At 42.2% G+C, this 27,696-nt stretch overlaps 1 protein-coding gene across 1 annotated transcript in view; it reads right to left on the bottom strand.

The window, feature by feature from the left end:
- LRRC40 (leucine rich repeat containing 40) overlaps positions 1-26,291 on the bottom strand; it is a 34,644-nt gene extending 8,353 nt beyond the window's left edge. Inside the window, exons 1-13 of the mRNA XM_045028365.1 lie at positions 25,970-26,291; positions 24,215-24,396; positions 22,795-22,868; positions 20,745-20,874; positions 19,973-20,096; positions 18,714-18,856; positions 17,138-17,310; positions 16,694-16,784; positions 12,530-12,575; positions 8,157-8,265; positions 6,410-6,517; positions 3,785-3,895; positions 1,015-1,092 (exon numbers count right to left, since the gene is read on the bottom strand). Coding sequence (XP_044884300.1) covers positions 1,015-1,092; positions 3,785-3,895; positions 6,410-6,517; positions 8,157-8,265; positions 12,530-12,575; positions 16,694-16,784; positions 17,138-17,310; positions 18,714-18,856; positions 19,973-20,096; positions 20,745-20,874; positions 22,795-22,868; positions 24,215-24,396; positions 25,970-26,123 — 1,523 coding nt within the window. The 5' untranslated portion in view covers positions 26,124-26,291. The remainder of the gene's footprint in view (positions 1-1,014; positions 1,093-3,784; positions 3,896-6,409; positions 6,518-8,156; positions 8,266-12,529; positions 12,576-16,693; positions 16,785-17,137; positions 17,311-18,713; positions 18,857-19,972; positions 20,097-20,744; positions 20,875-22,794; positions 22,869-24,214; positions 24,397-25,969) is intronic.
- Positions 26,292-27,696: the final 1,405 nt, after the last annotated feature.

Here is a 27,696-nt window from a genome sequence, read left to right on the forward strand (position 1 = left end):
CTGATCCTCTTTTAAATGGGCTGAAAATTATATGAAACTAACCAGCACCAAGCAATGCCATTTGCAAAAGGAAGAAAGGAATCAAAATCTATACTTTCACGCATTGTTTCCTCCAAACAGACAACAAGCTAGGCAGGAGTTTGTGTTTACACTTTGGTAAGAAGCAGTTTGCCCTGAAAAGCTCTGCTTGGCAATGGTGCCAAATGTTCAAGCCTGCTCCAAATCATGATAAAGTAGTTTCTTCCTAAAACCATGAGCCACCACTAACTAAAAGTGGGAGATGCAAGCTCATTACAAGTCAAGAAAGTGAAAGGCTTTGGTCGATAGCCCAGGTCTGTAAACTCTTTGTTGCTCGTAAAATATGAAGAGTGAAATTCTGGCCCTATTGAATTCAATGTCAAAACCTCCATTGACTTCAGTAGGGCCAAGATTTTACAACAAATGTCTATGACGGAAACAGGATGAAGCCAGTGACCGGCAGGAAACCCTCAAAAATACCCACAGACATCCTTTTTTAAAAAAAATAAAATAAATCACAAGTACAGAGTATTTTTCCTATCAGGTGCCCCCCTCCCAGCATCAGTGACAGAATATTCCTGTGTTAATTATCAGCAGATGGAATCATAGAACACTTGCACCTGCTTAATAAGACATGCAGTGCAACCCAGTTCCTTAGTTAACATATTTGCAGAATGCTTTGAACATTTAAAGTTCTTACTGAGGCTGGGAAAGCAGGACAAGGTGTTTTTCTCATAGAAAAAACAATGAAACGAGGTAACTAACATCTCAAATTATTCTCCATTGTTTTCATTAGTGATTTGGAAACAAAAAACTTCTTTACTAGCAGAATCAGAACCCTAATATGAACAGACTCAGTAGTATTGAGGAGGGGGAAGCATTGTCATTTTTATTCTCCCGTGCACATTGCTTCAAACACACAAACAGGATTACCACATGATGGTCTTTGCCTCATTCTCATTATATGTTAATAGGTCTATTTGCAAGGGTACTTACCTATTGAAGCAAAGATTTATTATTTGCAGTCTTATCAGTGCTTCCATTTCCTCAGGTAAAGATGTCAAAAAGTTATTTCTGAATTGTAGACAAAGAAAAGCAGCATTTACTAACCTTTAGCAAATTTAAGGTTTTCCAGAAAGCAAAATTTGCTAGTCTGCCCTGGAGCTGATGTTACTAACATGCTAAACCAGTCAACTGATTCATGGGTATGCCAAAACCACAGTTAGTGCAGATGGGCATCAAAATCATTGTTTTCTTTAGCATTTGGTTTTTGCCAGTCAGAGAACAGATTTTATCATAAAGACATACCCAAACATTTTGTAATGTGGCATCACCTTCATTTGACAATAACTTTCAGTATGTACGGAGTAGGAATTAAGTAAATCAAATCTTTAATCACGTCACTGCCATAATTTCAATATTGCATTTATATAGTACTGTAATGTGTACCCAGCATTGTACCATGGTCAGAGTGACGTACAAAGATCCACCCAAGGAGCTTATGGACTAAAATAACATGTAGTTACAGTTGAGAACATTTCAGTGCAAAGAGCTGGCATCCCCCACCCCACCTCTAACACAGAACATACGTACAATGACGTTGCCCAAACCCACCCTCTTTCTTAAAAGGTTTTCAGGAGCTGCTTAAATGAGAAGAGGAGACGGAATGGGCCATTTCATATACAGTACTCAAGTAAGGGAGACTAATCACTGAGGGTCATTAAATGTTGCAGTCTTAGACTAAACAAATCTGCCGTCACTCCCTTCCTGGGCACTCAGCCTCGTTCCCTCCCCATCAACCACCTCACATGGTCTTACCCATCCCTGCAACTTGCAGCCTAACTCTTCCTCCCACTTCTCCCTCTTCAGCAGCACATAAATTAAAACAAGCTGGCTTACATGTAACTAAGCCAATGCAAGCTGCTGTGTCTGGCTACTTTTCACTTTGCACTATACCCTGGTAACAAGTGCCAATGACAATTCCACCACCTTGAATGAACACCCTGAGAAGTTATGAAGATTAAATGTATTCATCTGAATGACAATAAGGAGCCTACTGGAAGTTACTGAAGCCACGACAAATATAGTTGCCCAAGGCCACACTCCAAGCTTATTAATCTCTACTCCTGAGGGAATTCTGCGCCAAAAAAAAAAACACACACACACACAATATTTTAAACTTCTGCAAATTGTATTTGCCAATAAATAAATGTGGCTCCGGCATGGCAGTGGGGAGCACAGGCAACTGGCTGCACTGAGGTGGGAGATCACCCTGAAGCTCCCACCTCCCCCGGTACAGGGACTTGGCCGTGAGGCTGCCCCAGAGCCCAGCCCCTCTGCACCAGGTGTGGACAGGCAGGCTCAGCCCAGCAGGATCCAAGGGTGGAGGGGCTTAGTATGGGGGGGATCCAGGTGTGGGGTGACAAGTTTCTGGGTGGGAGATCTGGATGCACAGGGGCTTATTGGAAGGAGGGGTTCTGGGTGCAGGGGCAATGGCACTCTGCAAGGGATCCAGGTGAAGGTGGCTGGGGCTCAGCAGGGGGGTCTGGGTGTGGGAAGATGGGACTCGGTGGGGGTGGTGTCGGTGTGGGGGAATCTGCGTGCTGGGGGCCCAGGTGTAGCTGGTTGAGGCTCAGTGGGCTGGATGTGGGGGGCTTGTCAGGGGGGTTCCGGTGGGGGTAGGGCTTGTCAGACTGAGGGTTCGATGGGCCTGCTTAACGGGGGAGCCCCAGCTGCTGCCCAGGGAACACTGCATGCTGGGCTCCCGCTTCCCCCTGTGATTTCCCTATCACCTTTTCTTCCCCATCTCATCTCCCGCCCCCAATACCCCATGCCTCATCCTCCCCCCCTCACTCCAGGGGTGCTGGAACAATTTGTATAGTGGGGGTGCTGAGAGTCATTGAACCAAGCCATCGAACCTGTATATAATGGAAACCACTTCAAGCCAGCACCCAGCACCTCTAGTTCCAGCACCTGTGCCTCACTCCCACATTCCCCTCCCCCTGCCCTATTCCACCCCCGCACACTTCCCCACTGCCTCTTCCCCTCCACCCTCTCACCCCCCTTCCCTCATTTTCCCCACCCCACCATGGGCACTCACTGTTGCACAGAGAAGAGGAAGGCTCCTCGAAAGGAGTTTGACTGGCACTAGGACCCAGAAGGCAGCGTTCAGCTGCAGAGTCAGAGCCCACACAGCCTCCTTCAGCTGGGCAGCTCTGCGCTTGCAGAAATGGGGGAAGGAGGGCCAGTGGCATGTAACCCTGTGTTCCCCAACGCCTCGCCTCTGTTGGGGGGGGGGGTCAATACCCTGCCAAAACTGTGCCCATGGTCGTGCCCCCACACAGCTTCCCTTTGCTTCCCTGCTGTTTTCTGCAGGAGGGGTGTTTTCTGCGGGCACACAGTCCCGCAGAATTGTCCCAGGAGTAATTCTCAGAGAGCATAACTGTTTGGCACTGCCGTCACAACTGCCCTGAAGGCTCTTTTCTCAGAGTCACTTAAACTCCATGACAGCCTTTACAACCCTGATGCAGAGCATTTCAGTCAGTTCATGTCTTATTTACTTAAGGCTTGTCCACTTGATCAGTTTTCAATGGTTAGCTCTAGGCCACCTGATCACCATCCAACTCCAAGCCTGCGAACTGTTCAACCATCATAGAAACAATTAGGAAAATGAAAGATTTCAGTACTGCAATACTGTACCAACGGATGGTTTAAAATGGCATTAAAAGAAATTACTCTAAAAGGAATCCAGCAAAACATCACAAACCTGATATCCAAGTGTGTCAATTTATGAAGTACACAGAGCTCCAAGGAAATGGAAGAGAGTTTATTGAAGCCAAGATTGACATCACAGACTGATTCTTTCAGCTCCACAATCCTGCAACCCATTACAAATAAAGTTTATTACATGAGTAAAACATCTCCCTTTTTATTGTGTAATTTATAAAAACCGGCTTCCTTGTTATGGGACTTTCATTTACAAGTCAGGTATTTTCTGTGCTCTTTGGGATTTCAGTGGCCATGTTGGCAGGAAGAAAATAATGGGAGATGCACTTATGAAAGCTGACTGTCCTTGAGGCTTATATTTTAATGCCAAGACAAAAGCCCACAGTTAACTTTCTGAGGTTGCCCTCAGTCAGCAAACAAAATATTTCAGAAAGCTATAGCAAAAACGGACTGGACCTTCACTGTTAACTTCCACACTGTAAATTCTGTTTTACTAAAAAGGCACCGAAGAGTCACTCTTCTTATTAGCCACAATGAAATGCAATAGCTTCTTTCAATGCTGAAATTAAATTCCAGTCTTTCATTTCTATTTCATTGTATCACTATTGTGAATTACAGAGAACATTGTATTTGTTGCTCTGGTAAGCAGTGTACTGAGATAATTTTGAGACACTCCGATGTGAACTATTTGGAAGTTCATGAAGTTAATTGAAATCCCTCAGATTAAGGCTTTACTTTAACCATTGCGGGAGGTAATTAACACACAGAGTACTCCTCTTTCCAAATTGTGATTTCTCCTGAAATTCCTTCCTGTCAAGCAGCTATTCACATACACGGTTCACCTACACCTTCCTCCCCCAGTCTTTAATACAGTGACTAAACAAATGGGGCTGTTTACACACACACTGGTTTAATAAACTGATTTTTCTATAGAATTCTAGGAATACACCTGCATTGAAGAGATATTTTCATTTAGGAAATAGAACAAACTGGCTGTCCCTCTCAGTTGTATTTGTTTTTGTTCAGTCCCTAGTACAATGGAGTCCTGGTCCATTATAAGGGCTGCTGGGCACTATTACAATACAAATAAATAACAGGTCTATGTCTAGACATGCAGGCATATATGATTATTACATATTTATATTACAATGTTGCTTAGAGACCCCCGTTAGGATCACAGCCTTATTGAGCTAGGGCTGTACAAACATATGAAGAGATGGTCCCTTCCCAGAAGAGTTTATAAGCATTTATGCAGGGCTCAATTCTAGAGCTTCTACTCAAGTGAGACTCCCATTTAAGATAATACAAGTTTTGTTTGAATAAGGACTGCAAGATCAAAACTGTGGTATGGATGCAAAATACCGTAAAACAGCAAGAAACTAGCTAACATATAGAACCAAGAGTGACTGTTATTTCGTTCACATTTGTGCGTGTCTAGGCACTGCAGCTTATATACTCTGCTTGTCAGAACACAAGGATGGGGGTTCCTCTTACCAGATAATATTTTTTATTTTACTGTAGCCCCTAGAGGCCCTAATCAGGATTGTGGCTTCTCCTTCCCCTGGGAGGGCTTTCTTTCTGACTCTTCATCTCTGTCTCACTGCATGGATGGTGGCTTGGCAGTTCTGATCCGTGGCTCCTATCTTGAGCCACAAGGCTATTGTGCCAGATAGGGGAATCAGTTTCAGTAGCTCTCAGCCCTCCTGTTCAGCATCGGAATCCCTCCTGAAAACTCACTTCTTTCTTGAGGCCCACAAATAGTAACTCGTTGTAAAAAAGATATCACTGTGCTATTAAATAAATTAGAATTAAGCGCATTCCTGTGTTGTCTATTTAATCTGTAAGCTCCTTGGGGCAGGGATCATGTCTTCCTTTTTATCTAGTACAGCACACTCTTAAGTGCTTTACAAATAAGACTGTTTTGCTCCCACTAAAGTTATTGCGACACTTTCCATGGACTTCCATTGAGGTAGAATGAAGTCCAATAATATCTAAAGCTACAGTACTAGGGGCTTTATGCTTGGAGAGTCTTCCAGACTCTCAGTGACGGGGGAAAATGTTGAAAATTATTTATGCTTGCACTAAACTGAAGTACCTGGAAAAGTTGCATTTTAAGTTGGACCTCATCTATAGCACACAGCTGTCAGCTCTCAAAGCAGTGGATCCACACAAATTATTTCTTTGGATAGGAAAAGGTGAACCACTTTGTGGTGAGAACAATGAACAATCCTACAGATTCACCAAACCGGTCAACTGGCTGTACTGCATTTTTATTATGTGAGGTGTCAATGAAGTATCCCCTCATTTGTTTCAACAACTCTTAGCAGAGCAAAAAAATAAAAACACACACACACATTCATGCATGTGTGTAATGAAAGTATTACTCAGCCATCTCTTCTCCTAGCTAGGTTTCTTTCACTTACAATTAGCATCTATGTAAGATACCTGCACACTACTCGGAATAAGCAAAGTCCTTTTTAAGAAAAGGTGCAATTGTCTTATTCATAGCATCATAACATAAAATACGTCTTGAAGTAGAAATTAAGATATGGAGTAAATATTCTTGGCAGCAAGGTCAAAAACACGTTTTAATATATTGCTGATTGACCAGGAGAGAAAAGAATCATTAGGATGTGGAGTGACATCTACTAAAAAGTAGCTATACCTTTTTGGAATTTCATTCAGCTGATTCTTGCTGAAGTTTACAGTAGTGACAGAATTGCTTCCGACTGCATTAAATATTTCATCAGGAATCACAGCTGCTCGCTTCTCACTAAACAAAAAGCATCTTATTTAGCAGAGTAACATGAACATGTCAATCATTCTCTGTTCATTAACTGGACATTCTTCCTCTTTTAGAAAGATAATCAGCAGAAACATTTACTGAAATGTGGATGTTTTTGAATTCCTCTTAATCAGAAGGCTATCAGAACATGGTGCCATGGTACCTCGTGCATAGGCAATTTTATCACCTCATGCTGTGATCCTGATCTGTTGTCAGATCTTAGAAGATGCACAGTCTTGGGCCAAATCAATACCTCAAACATGTAAGTGCCAGAGGAAAAGATAATGGGTCTACATAGGTGTCACTCTTACCTCAGAGCCAATGCCCCAGTATAGTGCCACAGGGTCCCTGATGCTGGAGTGGTCATCTTTCAGATGAGAAATAAAGCTGAATTTCTGAACATTTGTGGTAATTAAAGATCCCATGGCACTTTTCATTAGAGAAAGGGCCTTAACCCTATTGTTCTGGCCCTATTCCAGCTCCAATAATTACATTGTGCACACACCCTGCAGTTTCAAGTGGATGTGGTATTTTTTTTTCCATTTCTTGACCTAACCTTTGAAGCATTGCTTACATTTCAAAAGTAGTTGAAGAGATTCCTTACAAACCACAAAGGGGTTTTGGGAGGGTAATTTCTTAATGTTTCTAAAACTCTTGAGATCTGATAAAAGGTGCTAAAAGTGTCTGATGCATTAACATTTCAGTGAGCTTTAAAGAAACTCTGCCATGCTTGTTACAGGGCACACAAAATAAAAAGATACAGAAGCAATACCAGGATGTGCAAGAATTTAGGATCTCTGCATGTCTGGTATGCACCATATAGGGCTGGTCAGAAAACCAGAATTCTTCCTTGCAAAAACGTTAGAGGTTTTGGAATTTATTTTCATTCCCAGTTGGAACGAAAATGAAACCTTCTGAATTTTTCACAAAAAAAACCTATGTGCAAGAGACAGACAGACCAAAATAGACAAGAAAGTGGTGGTTAGGGCCCTTACCTGGGATGTGGGAGATCGAGGTTCAAGTCCTGCCTGGTTTGGAGCAGGGACTTGAACTTTGATCTCCCAGGGTATATCTACATTGCAATTAAAAATCCATAGCTGGCCTGTGCCAGCTGGCTCAGTCTCACAAGACTTGGGCTAAAGGGCTGTTTAACTGAAGTGTAGATGTCCCATGCTCTGGGTGGAGACTGGGCTCTAGGACCCTGCAAGGTGGGAGAGTTCCAGAACTCAGGCTGCAGCTTGAGCCAAAAACGTCTACACCGTAACTAAACAGCCCTGCAGCCTGAGCACCACGAGCCTGTCAGCTGACACGAGCCAACCATGGGTGTCTAATTGCAGTGTAGACATCCCACACATCCTAGATGTGTGTCCTAATCACTGGGCAGTTCTGGATGAGTGCCTGGCTCTCTGGCTGTCTTGACCCAAGAAATCTTCTTGATGAAATTTTTGTCCAAACTGATACATTTCCACAAAATGTTTCAGTTTTGATAAAACAATGTTTTTTTGCAGAAAAATGTTTCATCAAAATATTTTGACCAGCTCTAGCACTGAGAGTCTGAAAACAAAGGAAATGTAAAAGAAAGGATTCTTATAGTTCTAGAAATAGATAGCCTTTGTGAAACACATACCTATATTCTAATACTTTTAATGCAGTTATGGCATGAATGTTAATTCTTGACTCACTTGGAAGAGTCATGGCTGTCACAGGAGACCCCTCATTTGGGCTAGTTATATCATCTAGAGAAAACATAACCATACATGTAAAAAACAGCATTTAATAGATATTAATACTTGTATAAGCACACATGTAGTACCCTCTCTCTAGAGTTCCTACTGTTTGTTATCTGTCATCTTGAGGAAAATGGTGTCAGTGGTTAGAGAACAGTCTGGAATGTCTCTCTTTAGTAAATCCAGAGGATTAAAGAATCCAAATCTATAACTGTGCATGTATGGAGCTGCAGCAACAGACTTTAAGACACCATGTACCCATGGGTTAGTATAAGAATCTGTCAGAAAGTACAACTATATTCTAAGCCTAATTTCCACTAAGAAAGGAAACTATACAGACTTTAAGCAGCACTTATGAAAAAATGAATGGGAGCAGATATAGATTAACATAAGAATGGCTCTACTGGGTCAAACCAAAGGTCCATCTAGCCCTGTATACTGTCTTCCAACTGTGGCCAGTGCCAGGTGCCCCAGAGGGAATGAGCAGGTAATCGTCAAGTGATCCATCCTGTCGCTCACTCCCAGCTTCTGGCAAACAGAGGTTAGGGACACCATTCCTGGCCGTCCTGGCTAATAGCCATTGCTGGACCTATCCTCCATGAATTTATCTAGTTCTTTTTTGAACCCTGTTATTGTCTTCACAGCATCCTCTGCAAGGAGTTCCACATGTTGACTGTGCATTGTGTGAACAAATACTTTCTTTTATTTGTTTTAAACCTGCTGCCTATTAACTTCATTTGGTGACCCCTAGTTCTTGTGTTATGAGAAGTAGTAAACAACACTTCCTTATCTACTTTCTCTACACCAGTCATGATTTTATAGACCTCAATCATATCTCCCCTTAGCCATCTCTTTTCCAAGCTGAAAAGTCCCAATCTTATCACTCTCTCCTCATACGGAAGCCGTTCCATACCCCTAATCATTTTTGTTGCCCTTTTCTGAACTGTCCCTGCCAGCAGGTAGGGGAACTTGGGGGACAATTACTGCACTGGTGGGGTGCAAAATAAACTTTATTAAGAAAATGCAAAAACAGGGAAAATTCAATAGTGAGGGGTATGGGGTTTGTTAAAGTAGACAATTGGGGAGGGGTTTCTTTTGGTGAACAGTACAGGGGGTTTCAATAGTGGGGTACAATACAGTGGGGTACAATACAGTTGGTAAACAATTAACACTGAAGTATAAAAGTAACAGGTAGCTAACAATTTCTATGTAAAAAGGTGTGTCACAGCAGCATATAACCAACTCACAGTTATGGAAAAATATGTTAAACAACAAACAATTTTAGGTAAAAATGTGTCACAGTGGTGTAAATGTAGAATGTGGGGTGTATCAGAGAGGAAAAAGTAACCAATGGGGTTTTATGCTAGATTGGGATGTGGGGAAGAGGAGCACGTGGTGGAGCAGAGGGAGATTTAAAAGAGAGACACAGAGAACAGAGAGACTGTAAGAAGTCAGAGGGACACAGAGAAGCTCGGGGGCGGGGGGGGTGTTTGCAGTGGGAAGACAAACTTAACCACAATTATACAAAACACAGCAAAATCTTATCTATGATCTAACTTAACCAAGACTACACAAATTAGCAAGTAACAAAACACAATGCAACAATTCTCTAAGCCTAACTTACAGAGTATAATGCTAAACCTAACTTAACCACAGCTATGCAAAATGAAATTACAATGCAACAATTCTCTAAGCCTAACTTACAGAGTATAATGCTAAACCTAACCTAATGGGTGCACCTTATGCTAGGGGTAGTTTCAAAGGGCAGAGTGGTGTGTGTGCCCAGTGGTGGCTGCAGCTAGAAGTAGATTACAGATACAGACCAAGGAGTTAACTTGGATCTGTCTGTTGGGGAAAGAAAGTCAGCAGCTAGGACAGGGGAGGTCTGCAAGAGGGAGTTCTTACCAATCCCCAGGACAGCAGCAAAGGCAGAAGCAGGTACAGTAGTTTCAGCATCAGAGGACTCAATTCGCTCACAATACTCAGGAGATCTCCAGGCAAAATTCGTTGTTCGTGGGAGGGGAGTTTAAAAACGGGGGTACGCTCAAAAATAAAACGAGAGCGGAGAAAGGACCCCCCAGAACTCCTGGCTGATCAGACCAGGCAGCAATGCAGGAATCTTTCTTTCTGAAGTCTGTTTAGAAAATGTCTGTTTATAAAGGCAAACCTGGGCAGCTTCCCGCCAGTAACTTTGATTGGTTCTCCTTCTTACAGGGGAGGAGAGGAGACTGAAAGCAGACTTCATGTGGCACAGACATGTCTGGGCTAGTTCTAAGTCACAAGCATGACTCACATGCTCAGCTATGTGGCCACTTCAGGTCTTGCATTCTTGGGCAGCGCCCCCTACACCTAGCCCAGGTCTGAACAAAGGAGCAAAAGTCCACCCCCCCGCCCCGCCCAAGCAGAGCAATAGCTCCGGTTAGTCTGCAAAGGCCATTCCAATGAGCAGGGCCAGGCTATGACTCTTGCTAGCCCATGGCCGGGAGGGGCGGACACACAGAGAGGAAAACAAAAAAGGAATGCAGCAGGGAGGCAGCTGTAACAGACATGAACCTTTTCCAATTCCAATGTATCTTTTTTGGGATGGGGCAACCACGTCTGCACACAGTATTCAAGATGTGGGCAAACCATGGATTTATACAGAGGCAACATGATATTTTCTGTCCTATTATTTATCCCTTTCTTAATTATCCCCAGCATTCTGTTCGCTTTTTTGAATGCCGCTGCACATTGAGTGGATGTTTTCAGAGAACTATCCACAATGACTCCAAGATCTCTTTCTTAAGTGGTAACAGCTAATTTAGACCCCATCATTTTATATGTATAGTTGGGATTATGCTTTCCAGTGTGTATTACTTTGTATTTCATCTGCCATTTTGTTGCCCAGTCACACAGTTTTGAGAGACCCTTTTGTAGCTCTTCACAGTCTGCCTGGGTCTTAACTATCTTTAGTAATTTTGTATAATCTGCAAATTTTGCCACCTCGCTGTTTACCCCTTTTTCCCGATCATTTATGAATATGTTGAATAGATTGGTCCCAGAACAGATCCCTGGGGGACACCATTATTTACCTCTCTCCATTCTGAAAGCTGACCATTCAAACCTACCCTTTGTTTCCTATCTTTTAATACATCCAGACATGCTTTTACTACAGAGGGGTCAAAAATAACAACATGCATTATTTTTCAAGCCAAACTTCTATGAAACAGGACTGCTGCAGTCTTCAGTTTATCTAGCTCTCAAACCTCATAGTAACAGGTGCAATACCTAGAAAGATATTGCAATAAGTGTAAGTATAACTAACTTTATCATCTACAGCATAGCATCTCTATATAAACTGAGTCTGATAAACTACCTATATCCATACGCACTTTACCCAGTTAGTGCTAGAATTTAATTTTTCAGGACAATATCGAAGAACCTGACATTTCAAATGCCATATGCAACCCTGTGCAAGGCACTAAACTGATTGTTTAATACTGCCATCTTCTGGTGCAAAGAGATACACATTATAAAAAGGAATAAATCAACCATACATAGTCAGTGAAAGATATTATACTAGAAGGAAAAATGGTCCTGAGTATGTGTATTCAAACAGCTATGCTCAGGCTATAGGCCCCTTCTATATTAAATGGAGAAATTTCTCTAAATTCCTAAGTGTATGAGGTAATTTTTATATATATATATATATATATATATATATATATACACACACATACATACACACACATACACATACACACACACACCTATTTACCATTTAAATAAAAAAACTAGATAATTTAATTTGTTTTCAGGCATACTACCATATTTTTTTCCCATTAGCTTTATAACAGAGACATTTAAATGAAAGATCCTGAAAAACAAGTTAGAAAGGTTCATGGTGCACATTTTCTCTCTCGAAAAGAGCAGAAACAAGCACTGGCAGTGGGGTGGCTAGGGCTAGAGAGGGCTCAGTTCCCATCCCTCCCAATCTATTTTCTTATTTTTCACTTAGGTGCTTTTGGAAATTTTAATCCACTGTCTTTCATACTATTACATAGCTTTTTGACTCTCCTATCCAGAGAGGTAGAGGCTAGATTCAAATGTAGCATCTATGTCTTCCAAGATCAAATCAGTTGTGGAAAAAGAGCACTGCTAATCATATTAGGAGAACTGGACAAGATAACCAGGGCAACTGTTCTAAGTTCTAATGCATTTAAAGCCACAACAGTTTAAATAAATAAATAAATAAGAGTCTCTCCTTTCAACATGTTGCAAAGTAATACTGTACCTTGGATTTTGCTTCTCAGATACTTCAGGAGTTCTTGGGTGCCTTTCTAAAAATGCAGAGAAAAAACATGAAGATAAAAGCACCTGTCAATCAGTATTTCTGAAATTTTATTAGAAACAACGGATGAAAAGTGTCAGTATTGTAGGGAAAGCTCATAGCACTGCATGTTATTACGGTTGCCTGACACTTCCCACTACAAGATCATGTTTTCAGTTGATTATCAACTTTGCAAAAAACTTTAACCATTTGGGCTGAAGATTTCCATGTCTGGTATCTGCCTCGGGCTAATTTTTTGGGGGAAATGACAATCATTTCCAAGAATGAAGTCAGAGAAAACCACATTGTTTTGCCAATGTTAAAAAATTATGGTAACCTTTTCTTTAAAAAGCTCTAATGCCTCCATGCTTTGGAGCAAAGACTTGAAATTTGGCAGGGGGTGGGCCTTTCGCTGTTCCTGTGAACATCCACCCAGATTCAGCTAAATGTAATAAACCCTTGAAAAAAATCTCAGTTCACACACGCTCAGTAGAGAGTTCCTCACAGAATTATCAGTTCAGTTTTCTGTACGCTCTTCCCCACAAAGTGACTGGGCATGTTTCTGCCTGCCTCAGAATACAGGGGTGAAGCCAGATTTTTCCTGTAATTGCCACCGCTGGCTGCTGCAGGGTAGGAAATGTAGCTTGTATTTGAAGTGCTCTCAGTGATCTCCCTGCTGACACCCAGGCAGCATGGAGAAGGGAACCTAACTGGAATGCAGAGGGGACAAGAGCTGGACTAGCAGCAGGGAAAGGATGGGACAAGGAGCTTAGTGAGATTGGGACTGGATAGGAGGGGAAGAGAGAAACTGTGACTCGGAGTTGGGGGAGGATGGAGACTGGGATTAAAAGTCCAAGGGGGAAGGGAAGCTGGGTCTGGTTGAGCAAGGAGACCGGGATTGGGAGCTGGTGATGGAGGAGACTTGGACTGAAAGGCGCTGAGGGGAAATTTTTTTTACCAGAATGCTGGAGTGTATATCACTGAGATCTGCAGAGGAGCTGGAGGGAGACTGGGATTAGAAATTAGTGGGGGGAATTAAGACATTTGGCAAGGAACTGGGCTATGGGGAGAGTACTGGGATTGGCGGGGCAAAAAGACCGGGAAAAGGAAACAGAGATCGGAGACTGAAACAAGGAGCCAGGCAGGGTTGGGGTGGGAGACTGAGATGGAATGAAGAACCTAGTGTGAGAGACTGGGAACAGATGAGACAGATCAAACAAGGAGCCAGGTGGAACTGGTTGGGCCAGAAGACAGAGGACAAGATGTTGGGCTGGGGTAGAAACAAGAGAAACTAGGAATGGGGGGGGGGGAGGGAACTGGGACTCAAACAGGCAACTTGGGAGTGGGAGACTAGGACTGGCTAGGCACAGAGACTGAGTTGAGAAGCTTGAGGAATGGAGACTGAGACTATGTAGGGAAGAAGAATGGGGCTGGGACAAGGAGCCAGAGATGGGGAAGAGACAGGACTGGGACAGGTTGGAAGAGACAGGGCAGAAGGATCTCCAACCACTAGAGAACACTCCCCTCCAGAACCTGGAGAAGAATCCAAGTTTTCTGAGTCTCACCGTTCCTCTGCTATGAGCTAATATATGTCAAACCCACAGGCAAAGTGGGACTGTCATCCTCTCTGAGGACAGCACTCCAGGTGGACACCTTACTTATTATCAGTTACTCTGTTAGCTCAAGCGGCAGAGGTCTGTGTGGAGAACCTAATGGTTCCAACCCCGGTGATGAACCATGTGGGTTTCAGTATAATAGCAAATGATGGAATTTCTGATTTTTTAAAAAGCAAATTGAAAACATAGGAAATAACATAAAAATACATTAAAAGAACATTATTAAGGTTCCTAAGTTAAGCACCCAAAAGTTAGGAAGTGCCAGAATTAGTGTTGCCTATGAAACCTTAATTTGCCCCCCTTATGACTGCACTATGATACAGTCTTTAGTTCCATGCTCATGTACTATTTTTCCCACAGGATCCATGCCCCATTTGTTGCAGAAACTGGAAGTATTGCAGAAGCTGAAGTACTACTTGTAGTACTGACGCATAAAGGTTTAGGCCCACTCATAACTAAAGGCCAGCCCCCTCAATTAAGGAGGATGAACCACTAAGCCCAGGCCACAATTGATTTCTGGGGACAACAAATGACCTGTTTTTCCAAAGGTTAAAAAAAAAAATTAAAAAAATCAGAGATCCAGAGGGGGACCCCGAGCAGCGAACCCCTGACAGCACCCACTGCTCCTCAAAGGAGTCCAGGGAGTCCATGGACTCTGCTCAGAGGCATGATTGGAGAAGGGAATGGAAATAGGCTCCACAGTCAAAGAGCATCCCCCGCATCCAGCTTCCTCCTCCTGGTATGATGGGTGGCCATACTGGTCAACACCAGGAGGTTGACAAAGTGGTCCTGCAATTTTGTGGAGCCACAGATGGGGTATGCAAAAATCAAGAGGTGAGGGGAGAAGCACAGCCAGAATCTCAGTAAAAGGTTTTGGAGGAGTCAGGAGAGGAGCTGTAACCTGACGCACCCCATATAAATGTGTGCCCTGAAAGGTGTGTAATGAACAAGGCAGACAGTTGCAGAAAGAAAATGGATGGTCTCGTGGTTACAGCAGATGAATGCTGTTCTGGGGAACTGGATTCTATGCCTGCCTGTGGCACAGAGCTTCTATATGATGCTAGGAAAGTCATTTAAACCAAACTTTTCATATGTGGTTATTGATTGTATGTTCAGAGCACAATTCCCATTGACTTCAGCTGCAGTTTTGTGTGATTCAGTGCTTCTGTAAATCAGATCCCAGGATCTTAAATTAGGCACCAGTAAATGAGGAACACACAGAGTGCTATATAATGCTAAGTGCTCTGAAAAATCAGGTTCTAGCTGTCTCAAACTGGGCAGCCAAAATTAGCGGATACTTCTGACCTTAATTTCTCAGTTCTCCATCTGTAAAATGGGGATAATACCATACCCTCACTTCAGAGGGGTATTGTAAACAAAAATTCTGAAGCACTCAGATACTATAGTGATTAGACCCTGTGACAGGGTATTCAAACCCTGTACCAGGAAAGAGGAATTAAGAACCAACTCTGGGCCTGGGGAACCCTACCCCGCCACTCCTGCAAAGCATGTATGGCTTGGAGGAGGAGCTCAAAAGGAGAACAGACCAGCTCTGTAGGAAGGAAAGACAATGGAGATAAAGTAACCTTCACATGCAGCTCCTGGGAAGAAGCACTGCAGGTGGGCCATCTGCCTGAGCTTTCTGGCTGTGGTGACTTTGCCAAACCCAAAGAGAAAGGACATGCAGAAGGTCTGAGACTTTACCGTTGATTTCAGTTTTTTTAGTGACTATGCATTGGGAAAGAGGGGACTAGTAGGAAGTGATCCAGGGAAGCAGCAGCATAGTATTTTGGGTGTATAATATAGCTGCCTACTATTGCACCTGGAATTGGAACCCTAGGAGAGGGCAGTTGCCTGTTCTTCATATGGGGGAATTTGGACAAGAGAAGACCTTGAAGTAAAAGAAAAGTCAAGACTCTGAGACCCCGACCAGGTGAATTCTGGAGCCTTCGCCTGACCATAGGTCTGTCTATTGCTGGTCTCTTTATATATCCGAAAAAGGGCAGACAAATATGTGACCTGGACAGAGGGCTGAGTCACAAGAGGGGCCAGACCATTACAGGGCTGGAGCGGTTATCTGCAGGGTATACCCAGAAAGAGGAGAGCCTGCTACACCGCACCTGGCCACAAGGAGTCAATTCCTTCACAGTGCCACAGAAAAGCCCACAAGGAAATTAATAATTCTGTATTCAGAACAGGGTTTGAATTGTATGCAGGCCACACACTGAAGAACGAGGAGAAAAAACTATTGAATAGCTGCTCATTAATTTATCATCTTCCATTATGTGCACTGAATAAGGTAGAGGTTCTGTGGAAAAAGACAGGATATAAAAATGTAACTAAAGACTATCACAATGCATACACATGGCAGGAGACAACATGAATTAAGGTTACACAATCAACCTTAATTCTGGCATTCCCTAACTTTTGAGAGCTTGCCTTTGTAATTTTAATAAACTCCCTTAACATAGTTTGATATATCAAGCTATATTTGATTCCTAAGCGTACTTACCTGTAACATGTCTCTTCGAATAGTTCTCAAAGGATTTCCCTCTAATGCTAGGAGTTTCAACTGAGGAAGATTCCCCAGAGCACAAGGCAAGCTGCAAATAGAAGTAGCTCATTTCAGAGAGTGACTTCAACAAAACTAGAATATGATTAGCACCAGTCAGTCAGATCACCTACTATTCTGAATCTTAGATACACAAGGCTATCACATGTAAGAAAGAAGATGTAGTGGAATCAAGACCACAAAAGGTAAAGTGAACTAGAAGAACCACCTCAGGGTTCAATTTTATTTTATAACCAAATAATTTAGTTGTTTTACAAAAATACTGAAGCACAATGTAAGTTTATAACTACAGAATTATTAGAATAATAATTCACTGCTTCAAACAATGAAGATTGATTTAATTAGTTATGCCTCACCACAGATTCATGTGGTTTTTAATCTTACCTACTGATATCATTGTTGGTTAAGTCAAGTCGCTCCAACCCCTGAAGCAGAGTAATTTCATCAGGCAGTGATTTTAGCTTGTTATCTCTAAGCTCTAACACGCAGAGAGAATTCAGATGCTTAAGATGCTCTGCACTTAACACTTCAATCTGATTTTCACCAACATGTAACTCCTATTGAAGCAGAGAGCATCAAAATTATATTTCTGTGGCAAAATGCAATTTACTCATCTCAATTCTGACACTGCACCTCCATTTTAGGGTGTCCAACCTGACAAAGTGAAGGGGGTAATGTTCATAATTACAAGTCACTTCTGAAAATCTTGGCCTTAAAAACCTAACTGCAGAAACCCACATTTGAAAATGTTAGCCTTAAATCTTTTTTGTCCTTAAAGCTCTGTTGCTTATCCCATTTCTGAAGGGTTTGTTATTGAAAAGTAACAACACTATCATTGTTATCGATACCACAGATAATTCATTTACAATAAAAATAGAACATGGCCTAATTACTAAAGAGGAGAATTTCTTTCCATTTCCTTCATAGCCCTTTCGTATATTTTTCTCATATTATAAAAAACTACTGTCCCCCACCAAAGACACTTATACTAACTGATGATTAATATTAAAAAGTTATGGGGCTAACTGTAAATAAAGCAGATATGCTCTCAAAGCATACATGTCTCAAAGCATGGGAGGAAGAGAAGTATGTAGAAAAGAAAGGGTAGGTTCCCTTGTATGCTCCCCACTTACATACAGAAGACAAAACAATAAGCATTCTGTAGTCTGTCACTCAGCTAATATGCAAGATCCTGCATCATCAAGTATTAAGAATTCTGGTCACAAACGAACATTGGGTATAGGGTTTGTATGTATAGAAAGACTATATATCTTCCTTGCAACAAAAAGCTAGGAATAACTTCCTTTCCAGTAAATCTGGATCTTCAGACATCACAGCACATTGATCCAGGTAGGTTTTGCTATAAGTTTACACTATACGACTGTGTATATCTATATGACTCACAAACTGCAACAAAAGCAGGCCTTGCAGATGTCAATGGGAATTATTTTAGGTTTTGCCTTCTGCACTCAAGATGCAGTTCTCAAATCACAAAACAAATGTGAATAGAATTTTCAGTCTATACATGGAGAGATGTGCTTCTCATATAAGCTTTCAGAATATTCTTACTCAAGACAGGTCCATCTTCCTGTTAGGTACAGATCAGATGGACATCCCATTATTTTACAAAATGCTTGGAACAAAGAAGCATTTCTAGAGACTAGTATAAATTATATATCTACTGTATATTATTACATTCAGTTTTTTCAGTCATTCCCTTTAATCCACATTTTTATTTTCCCAAATTTAAAGATAGTTGTAGATTTGTCTTCCAGTTTAACTGTTACTTGAAACTGTTATTACTGTGCACACTGATAACAATTCTGTGCCTAGCATTATAGTTTAAGATTAATGTTTAAAGTAATTTGTGATAATTTACATGTTCACAACGGCAAAGCACGGTTAAGAAAAAAATTTACTCCGAACACATTTAGATTACAAAAGCTGTAACAAAACTTACCTTCAGTAACTTGCATGATGGAAATTCTGGTAAATACTGTAATTTATTTTTTCTTAGATAAAGCTGTTCTAAAGATGCCATGGTGGCCAATTCAGAAGGTATGGTTTCCAACTGGTTTTTAGTACAATCCAGTTGTTTTAAGCCTAGAGAAATAATTTCAGTGGTGAAAAACTGAAATATCAAAAATTCTAAAACATCTACTAGAGACGCAGATAGCACACAGAAATATGCTTTTCTAAAATAAGCTTTGTGTGGCAGCTGTCAATTTCAGAAATACCTACACCTTCAGTGTTTGCAAAAGCTTTCTGTTTGTCTAATTATAAACAGACTTCAAAGATTTTCAGAGTACTCTATGCACATTAAATATTAAGTATTCAATGACAATGCAGAGGGTTGGCCACATAGCAGGCTTTGTTTGGGGGTGGTATGGAGGGATCACAAGCTGGTCTACACACACTTCAACTATGTCAGTTTAGAAACTTAGGGTATGTCTTCACTACCGGCTGGATCGGCGGGCAGCAATCGATCCAGCGGGAATCAATTTATTGCGTCTAGTCTAGGCCTCTCCAGTCAACTCCTGCACTCCAGCTCGGCAAGAGGTGAAGGCAGAGTCGACGGGGGAGCGGCAGCAGTCGACTCACCATGGTGAAGACACCATGGTAAGTCAATCTAAGTACGTTGACTTCAGCTACGGTATTCACGTAGCTGAAGTTGCGTAACTAAGATCGATTCCCTCCAATGTAGACTGAGCCTAACAGTCTACCATCAGTACAAAATCTGTTCCTCTTTATCTGCTACAGCAATTACGGCCCATATTTAGCTTAAATGGCTATTAAGCCTGATGATTTAAGGTGATTCAAAGATTAAGACTGAACTTTTACAAATATTCCATTTATACTTTCACCAGCTCTAATTCCATCACCTCCTTTATGCGCTTGGTTTTCCATACAGCATATGCCATAAGGAAAAGGCTCATCTATTATATAATCTTAACCAGAACACTAGCCTCTAAGCAGAACAAGGTTTATCTTTGCTCTTCTTTGATTGCTCCTCACATTCTATCAAGAAATGACAGCTATCGGAAACCTGAAGTTTGATATCCAGGAGAACCCACGAGCTATGACTTATTTCAACCATTTACAATATCTCACATTATACCTATTTATTCAGCTGCAATAAAAATGCAAGCAACATTTTTCAAGATAAAAGACTATAGACTTATTGTAAGACATTTAAAATGCTGTGGGAAACTCGTTTACTTTTCATTGCGCTGATCTCTGCCGGCAGGTTCTTCAGTTGGTTATGGGCCAAATTGAGCCACACCAAACTGGTTAGGGAAGCAAAACTGGATGGAATGGTTGCAAGTTGGTTGTTGGAAAGATCCTGGGTGGGGAAAAAAAATAATTGAGACATTGTAGACAAAATGGCTTTGAAGAGTGTTTAGAAACAGCCCATGTGCAAAGTTAATCACTGAGAGAGAACATCAAATGTAGTTAGGTAGCATGTTTGGGAGTTTCCCTCGTCTAGGGACAAGAGCAGAAGACATGGTTCTCCAGCAGTGGTGAGAGTAGTGTCAACTATAGTAGTTTTTCTATCCCATGCTTCAAACATTCTTACATTTTGTTGGCTTTTCTTTAACCACTGCTATGTATTGATAGATTATTTCATTGAACTGTCCATGATGACAACCAGAGGTGGGATATTCACAAGTGCGTCAGTGACTTAGGAGCCCAGGTCCCTTTGATTTTTTTGCTACACATCTGAAAGACTTTGGAAAGGGTTTAATATTAACTTCAAGATAATAAACTTTCCATCTATTGTCTTTAGCTAAGTGTGATGCTGCAAAAAGTTCTAATATTTGGCAAACTAAAGAACATGGTTTCAATCAGACATAGTGTCACATCCAATGGTACCCAGCAATCATTAGAATATTTTAAAACACTTATGAAGTGGGTGTAGGTGGTAGCCCTGTCAAAGACAGGCTTTTTGAACTGCCAATAGCAAAATCCATTAGAAAAAGATGCAACTTACTAACTCTTCTAAACTGATAAGCTGTCCAAACCCATCTGGCAAATGACTCAACTCATTGTGTTGGAGAAGCAGGCTCTTCAAGTGTCTCAACTGTGTCAGCTCTTCTGGAATATTTTTCAGCTTGTTGTGACTAGTAATAAAATAATAAATGTGAAGGGATACATCAGTATGAACCTGTTCTAAACTCAACTGTTTGTGAAATATTTCTGTTTCACACAGCATTGTGCAAGACAGGGTTAAGGTAGTAGTGCAAATGTAAATGGATATAAATATTAAGCAGATTTTGAATGGTTAGTTTTCTAGGTTGTCCTCCCCTATGTTTATTTGCTCAAGACGACTTTAAACCACCATCTGAAGTTACACTTCAGCTGAATCTTGCCAAGTTGCTATTCTACCAGACAGCATCTTAAAGAAAATTGTACCTATATTTTTCAGTCCACAAATCTGAAGGTTCATATGGTAAGAACCACTTTTCAACACAAATAAGCTTTTAAAGTTTCATTGTCAAACACATTCCATATGAAGAGTACTTTTTATCTTTTAAACTGAAGCTGTTAGACTGAGCGCACATGCCCCTTTGAAGAATTAATAGATGAAAACCTAAAAACTACCACAAGACTGAGGGAAGGCCTTCCCTGATCATACCAAAACCCAAATATTGAGGTTTTCAGTGTTTTAAATATGTTCATGAAGTACAAAAACAAATTCTGTTAATACAGAGACAAAAAAAAGAGCATAAAGGCTTGTGGAGGTGCCTTGCAAGTCCAGGATCTGAGCCAAAGCTCACTTAAGTCAATGGACAAACTTCAGTTCACTTCAGTGTGCTTCAGATCAAGCGCCTAATCACCAGAAAGCAATGCACCTTGCTATATATAGTAACTTAGGCCAAGACTTTCAGAAGTAATGAAGGAATTTAATCCCCAACTCTCGTTGGCTTTTAATGAGTTAAGAGAATTTGGTGTGTAGCTCCCTTTGAACTTTTGAAAAATTCCATCCTTAGTGCCCAGAATCTTCAACATCCTTATTTGTCACGTGACAGGAGTAACAACATATAGTGTACATTTATCAGGAAATCAAACTGAAGTTTTATGACATCAAAAATATTTAAATGTAGAGACAACATATGTTTTCTGTGAGCAGTGACATCTCCAAGACTCAGACTCCCACTCTTTCACTGAGTGTGTTTAAATACAAATAATGTTGGCCTTCTTCATGAAAGAAGTTCTGTCCGTTTGTTTTTAGGGTTGCCTTGGCAGAATTCTATTCACTAACTAGTCCCAGAAGATATTGGGGAGAGGGGGCGGGGGGACCCCCACCCACCGATCTCAACAGGCAAATGGAATGTCATTACGTTTTTCTATTATCAATCAAATGAGTAGATTCTGTATCTGAGCTGGTAAATTTTCACAACAATTTTACATGACTCATGTGAGCATGCTCAGATCGCTGTTTTCTCCAAGCATCCTTACATGTGTCAAGCGTCAGCAGTGGGGATCACCTTCCAGATAAAAATATGACTTAGTCACAATACTTCTAAGAACTGAAACCTGAGAGATCCAGGGTCTTAAGTCTGAGATGTACACTACACAAGTAAGGATTAATGTTACTGGGCTAAAAGCTCTGAAAATTAGCCAGGAGAACTGGGTATAGAAAAACCAATGAACACAATCATTGACCAATAACAGTTTAAAAAGGTGACAAATCAAGGCCTCAATCCTGCAAGTAGAACCATGAAGGCAGATCCCAATACCTGTGCAATTTGTCTGCCTAGGCATAACAGTTTATCTGCATGATTCTCTTTGCACAATCAAGGACCAAAATGGGACTTTGTCATTTTATGAATTTTACACTAAAATATCAAATTGAAAGCCTGACTACACTCACAAAGTTCTTCCCTCACTGCTACAAATATATTTAATAACACTGAACACAGTGCTGGTTTAGAGAGCCTATCTTAAATTACAGGGAGACAATTTTAGAAGATTTTAATTTTCTCAACCACTCGACACATATCATATTTACTGTATTCAGATTTGTAAAACATATTTACCTGACATTGAGCTTTTGAAGATTTTCCAAAAATCCTATAGCAGAAGGAATAGATGTCAGCTGATTATCGTGTACCTAGAAACAAAAAGGTTTTAGAACTGTAACTGCTTGTCAATACCCTTTTTTTTAATATAGCCAAGAAACAAAATATGCTACGTGCATACAAAAGAAAATTTTGTACAAAGGCTTTGACAAGTGCCAATTGTCAGGATAATTTCATTACTAATAGAACACTACAGCGTTACCTGTCTGACAAAAGCTTCACTCAGTTGACAGGAAAAGCTGTGAGAAGCAGAGGTGAGAGATAAACCAAAAAGGTTGGGGGAGAGTGAAAAAAACAGCCTCCTTCCAGTGGGGTGCAGGGGAGGCCCTCCCTCCCACTGGCGGACAGGAGTACCTCACAAGTGGAGAACACTGGTGAGGTAGTCCCTTCTCTTCATGTGCCACTGTGAATATTGTGAGGTACTCCCTTCTCTTCATGTGTCATTATATAATGCCTGCATCTGTAACTTTCACTCCACGCATCTGAAGAAGTGAGGTTTTTTACCCACGAAAGCTTACGCCCAAATAAATCTGTTAGTCTTTAAGGTGCCACTAGACTCCTTGTTGTTTTTGTGGATACAGACTACGACGGCTACCCCTCGATACTTGACTCCAAATTCTGAATATATCTATTCCTTAATTTTTCACTCCTTCAGGGATCCTCCAAGAACCCTATCTAAATGCCCTTATTCGCCAGCTACCATCCAGAAAAGGGCATTGCCAGGGCAACCTTCCCTCCAGGAAAGAAGAAACAACTCTCCCCAAAACCAACCAGTACCACTGTTTTAGCTTGTTGAGGGCATCAGAGCATGCTTTCATACCGACAGGATCTGAGCACATTGCCTCTGCAGCACTCCAGGTGCCAGAACACAAGATATTACAGTGCTATTGCAGTGCTCTTGTGATTACTAATATACTAGAAACCTGAGGTACTGAGATACAACTGTGATAGTGGCTAAATAAATACCTAGAGAGTTTGTGGGGAAGGAGTGTAGACTCAAAATTCTGTTTTGGGTCCTGAAGATCCCCCAGGTGCCTTTTCTCCTCAAAGACACCATCTAGGCAAATCTCTGTGGAGGAGGACTGGACTTTGGTCCTCACAGGCAAGTTATTATAATAATTGTCCATTATGGAGTATCCGGGACCTTCCTGTGAAAAGTTTGGTTCTGGCCACTGTCAAAAACACGATACTAGATTAGATGCACCATTAATCTGATATAACAATTCCTATATTTCCCTACGAACACATCAATACCACTTTAATACATCTAGCATTTAATACAAGAGAGGGGAACTTGAGACCTCTGTGAGGAAATCTAGTCCTTCCCCCACCCTTCCAGAATGCAAGCACAATCTGATAACAGGTGTTCTTTACTTACATCCAGTACAGTGAGAGCAGGCAAAAGTCTGACATCCTCAGAAAGACACTGCAGTTTGTTTGAGGCTAAGATGAGTTTGGTCAGATCTGTTTGCTCCCACCAACGATCAGTAGCACCAAAAGACAGATTTTGATGGGCTTCCTCCGGAATATCCAAATTTATTCGCCACACATTCGCAGGTACTACACACATACAAAAGTGGCATATTTGTAAAATAAATGTCTCCAATATTTAACCTTAAACTTTTACTGTCACTGTGGTTATCCAAAAATGTTTAATAACTTTATTCTTCATAGAGCTGGTTGGAACATTTGTCCAAATGAAATGGACAAAAAAAGTGACTACTTTCACTAGTATTTCCCCCCTATTTTCTGATCAGCTCTCATTCTTAACCAAAGTACTTATGTAATCATAAATTGTAGTTAAACCAGATGAATTGGCTGAGCATCATGGAGAGCGTGAGGAGGATGGTGTCAGATCCTCATAACTGAAAGGGCTTGAAAAAGGCATTTACAATTCTGGGAATCTACAGAATCCCCAGCTACTCCTGAACAGCCAGGTGCCACTGCTTGTCTAAAGCAGTGGTCTCCAAAGTGGGGTGCGCAAGAGGATCTTTCGGGGTGCACAGCAGGAGGCGCGCCGCTGGAACAGCACCACTTCAACAGTCCAAGCACTTTTTTTTTTTTTTTTGCTTGCTTGTGGCAGCAAAAATGGTAGAGCCGGCCCTGCGGCGCAGCAGGGGGTGCATGCTCAAAAACTTTTTACTGATAAGGGTGCGAGATCAAAAAAGTTTGGAGACCACTGGTCTAAAGGACCTTTTTTAATAATCTGTGCTTGGTTGCAACAGCCACATCCTTTTCTTTTGGCTTTGGACCTATGCCTTTGTAACATCAAGAGCTGAGTTGAGTATTATAATGTGCTTTCCCTCAGGACTGTCCAGAAGCTTCAGCTAGAGCAGAATCCATCAGCTCGCTTATTGCCAGGGTTAGCCTTACACAAAGAGAGCACATTACACCTAGGACCTACCTGCCAATGGCATTCCCAAGCCCTATGTGGTTGGGATCCTAGCTATCAGAAAAAGCAGCAAAGAGTCTTGTGGCACCTTATAGACTAACAGAAGTTTTGGAGCATGAGCTTTCATGGGTGAATACCCCCTTCGTCAGATGCATGTAGCTCTTGATGGACTACATGCATCTGACGAAGTGGGTATTCACCCATGAAAGCTCATGCTCCAAAACTTCTGTTAGTCTATAAGGTGCCACAGGACTCTTTGCTGCTTTTACAGATCCAGACTACCACGGCTACCCCTCTGACAGTTTTCAGAAGCCTTTCTGCAAAAGTCGCCCACCAGTTCGGATCTACCAGCCTTAACAACAAGGGAAGCCCTATTTAACATACAAGCCCAGGCCCACACACTGGCCGATAAAACAAACATGCAGCATCACATCTTCAAAGCGCTGCATTGACAGTGTCCTCCCTGAGTCCCCGGGTTATTCAGATCCCGCAAGGGGGCCAGCCTGGCACCCCCCTTACCCGCAGGGCCCTAATGTGAAGCACTCGCCTTGTGCCCTTTCCCTGGGCGGTGGGGTGGCAGCATGTCTGCCCCTGGGGGAAGGGCAGGGCCTGGCCTCGGCGCACAAGGGGGGAGGGATGCGCCGGTCTCATTCCTGCCTTCGGGCGAGCCCGGGCCCCTCACACCTGCCGGGGAGCCCCTCACACCGGGTCGGGGCAGGGGTCCCAGGCTCTCGCTCTCACCCTCACTCAGGTCGCGGCCTGCCAGGTTTAACTGGCCGTTCTTCCTGGCCGCTCTGATCAGCCCCTGCGGCACCGCGGGCCCCGGCTCCCCCGCGTCCCGCCTGAAGCCGGCGCGAGGATCTCCCGCTCTCCCTCGGCGCGCCGCCGCCGCCATGTCCCCTCCGAGCGCCGCCCGCCCAGCCTCCCCGCGACCGCGTCAGCCCGCCCCCAAGCCAGGGAGGCGGGCGGAGCCAGCCACGGCCTCCGCCTTCAGCGCCAGCGGGCGTGGTGAGGTGCGGTCACCGCCTGCCTCCGGGATGCTGCTGCTGCTGCAGCTCAACCTCCAACGTGGGCCCCTCTGCCCCTGTCCGCCGCCTCAGTAAGTGAGGCTGGGCAATCTGCCCCCATCCCCGCTCGCTGGCTACTATTCACTCGCCCCCCCGAGGCTTCTCCTTGTGTCTCTGGGCGTGGTTTGTCATGCTGTGTTAAAGGGGGACCTAGCAGTGCCAAGCCCGATGCATGGGTCAGTGACCAGAGCCATCCGCAGTTCGTTAGCATTAACCCCGCGGGGTATTCTTCTGTAGTCCCTTCTGAATCTTGCTCCAGCCCTTCCTTACTGATGTGTGAGCCAGAGAGGCTCCAGGTTAACTTTTAGAGCCCAGACTCAGTGAGTTTGTAGAGATGGCAGTTAGAAAAACCATCTTGTAAACTGAACGGATTGGATCTGGAGTCATCCTGAAAAAATAAACCCAGAACTCCACAACGTCCTCCCACAAATTAACTTTGCAGAGTAGAATCACACTTTAAAACCTTGTGATTGTTTTGTTAAAACCTAGTTCACTCAAACTTCTGACAAACACCTGGGAGAAAAGCTTTGTGAAAGATTCACCTCATTTCCAATTGAGGTCTAAGAGCGCTCCTGCTCCCTCCAGAGAAACCCTGTTTTTCTCAGAAGACCCCATGGATAAGAGGAGAGCTAACATTTATATTATGTTAGAGAGGCCAGGCAAGTGAAGTCTGATTGCGGTAGGACATGATATGTAATCAGACCATTTAAAACTTTGCTCATTAATTATTTTGTAAACTATTTAACAAATACTTTGAAGAAAAACTCTTTGTTGAACATTCAGCATGTCTGCATCTTCAGCTAAAGATGGAGAAAGACCCCAATCCCCTCAGTTATCCAGAAGTCCTCAAATGAAAACAGGAGAGATTTGCCATTCCTGAAATTTCTAAGAAAAAGCTAGCAGAAAAAAACAACTGTTTCAAAACCTCTTTATATACCATAAACAAACACAAAGGGCACTAAAACAAGGTTTGTTTTCTTTTACAGGTCACATTTAATGTGGTCAGTATGTGGAATTGTGTTGTTTTAAAATAATATACACTGATTGTTTTGCTATCAAACATATTTGCGGGAGATTAATGGTGGACAACTCTCCCACACCAAGATAATACAATTGTGATGGGTTTCAGAGTAGCAGCCGTGTTAGTCTGTATCTGCAAAAAGAACAGGAGTACTTGTGGCACCTTAAAGACTAACAAATTTATTTTAGCATGAGCTTTCGTGAGCTGCAGCTCACTTCTTCGGATGCATAGAATGGAACACACAGACAGGAGATATTTATACATACAGAGAACATGAAAAGGTGGAAGTATGCATACCAACAGGAAGAGTCTAATCAATTGAGATGAGCTATCATCAGCAGGAGGAAAAAAAACTTTTTGAAGTGATAATAAAGATGGCC

This window comes from Mauremys mutica, chromosome 8 (genome assembly GCF_020497125.1).
Source record: "Mauremys mutica isolate MM-2020 ecotype Southern chromosome 8, ASM2049712v1, whole genome shotgun sequence".
Lineage (NCBI taxonomy): Eukaryota > Metazoa > Chordata > Testudines > Geoemydidae > Mauremys > Mauremys mutica.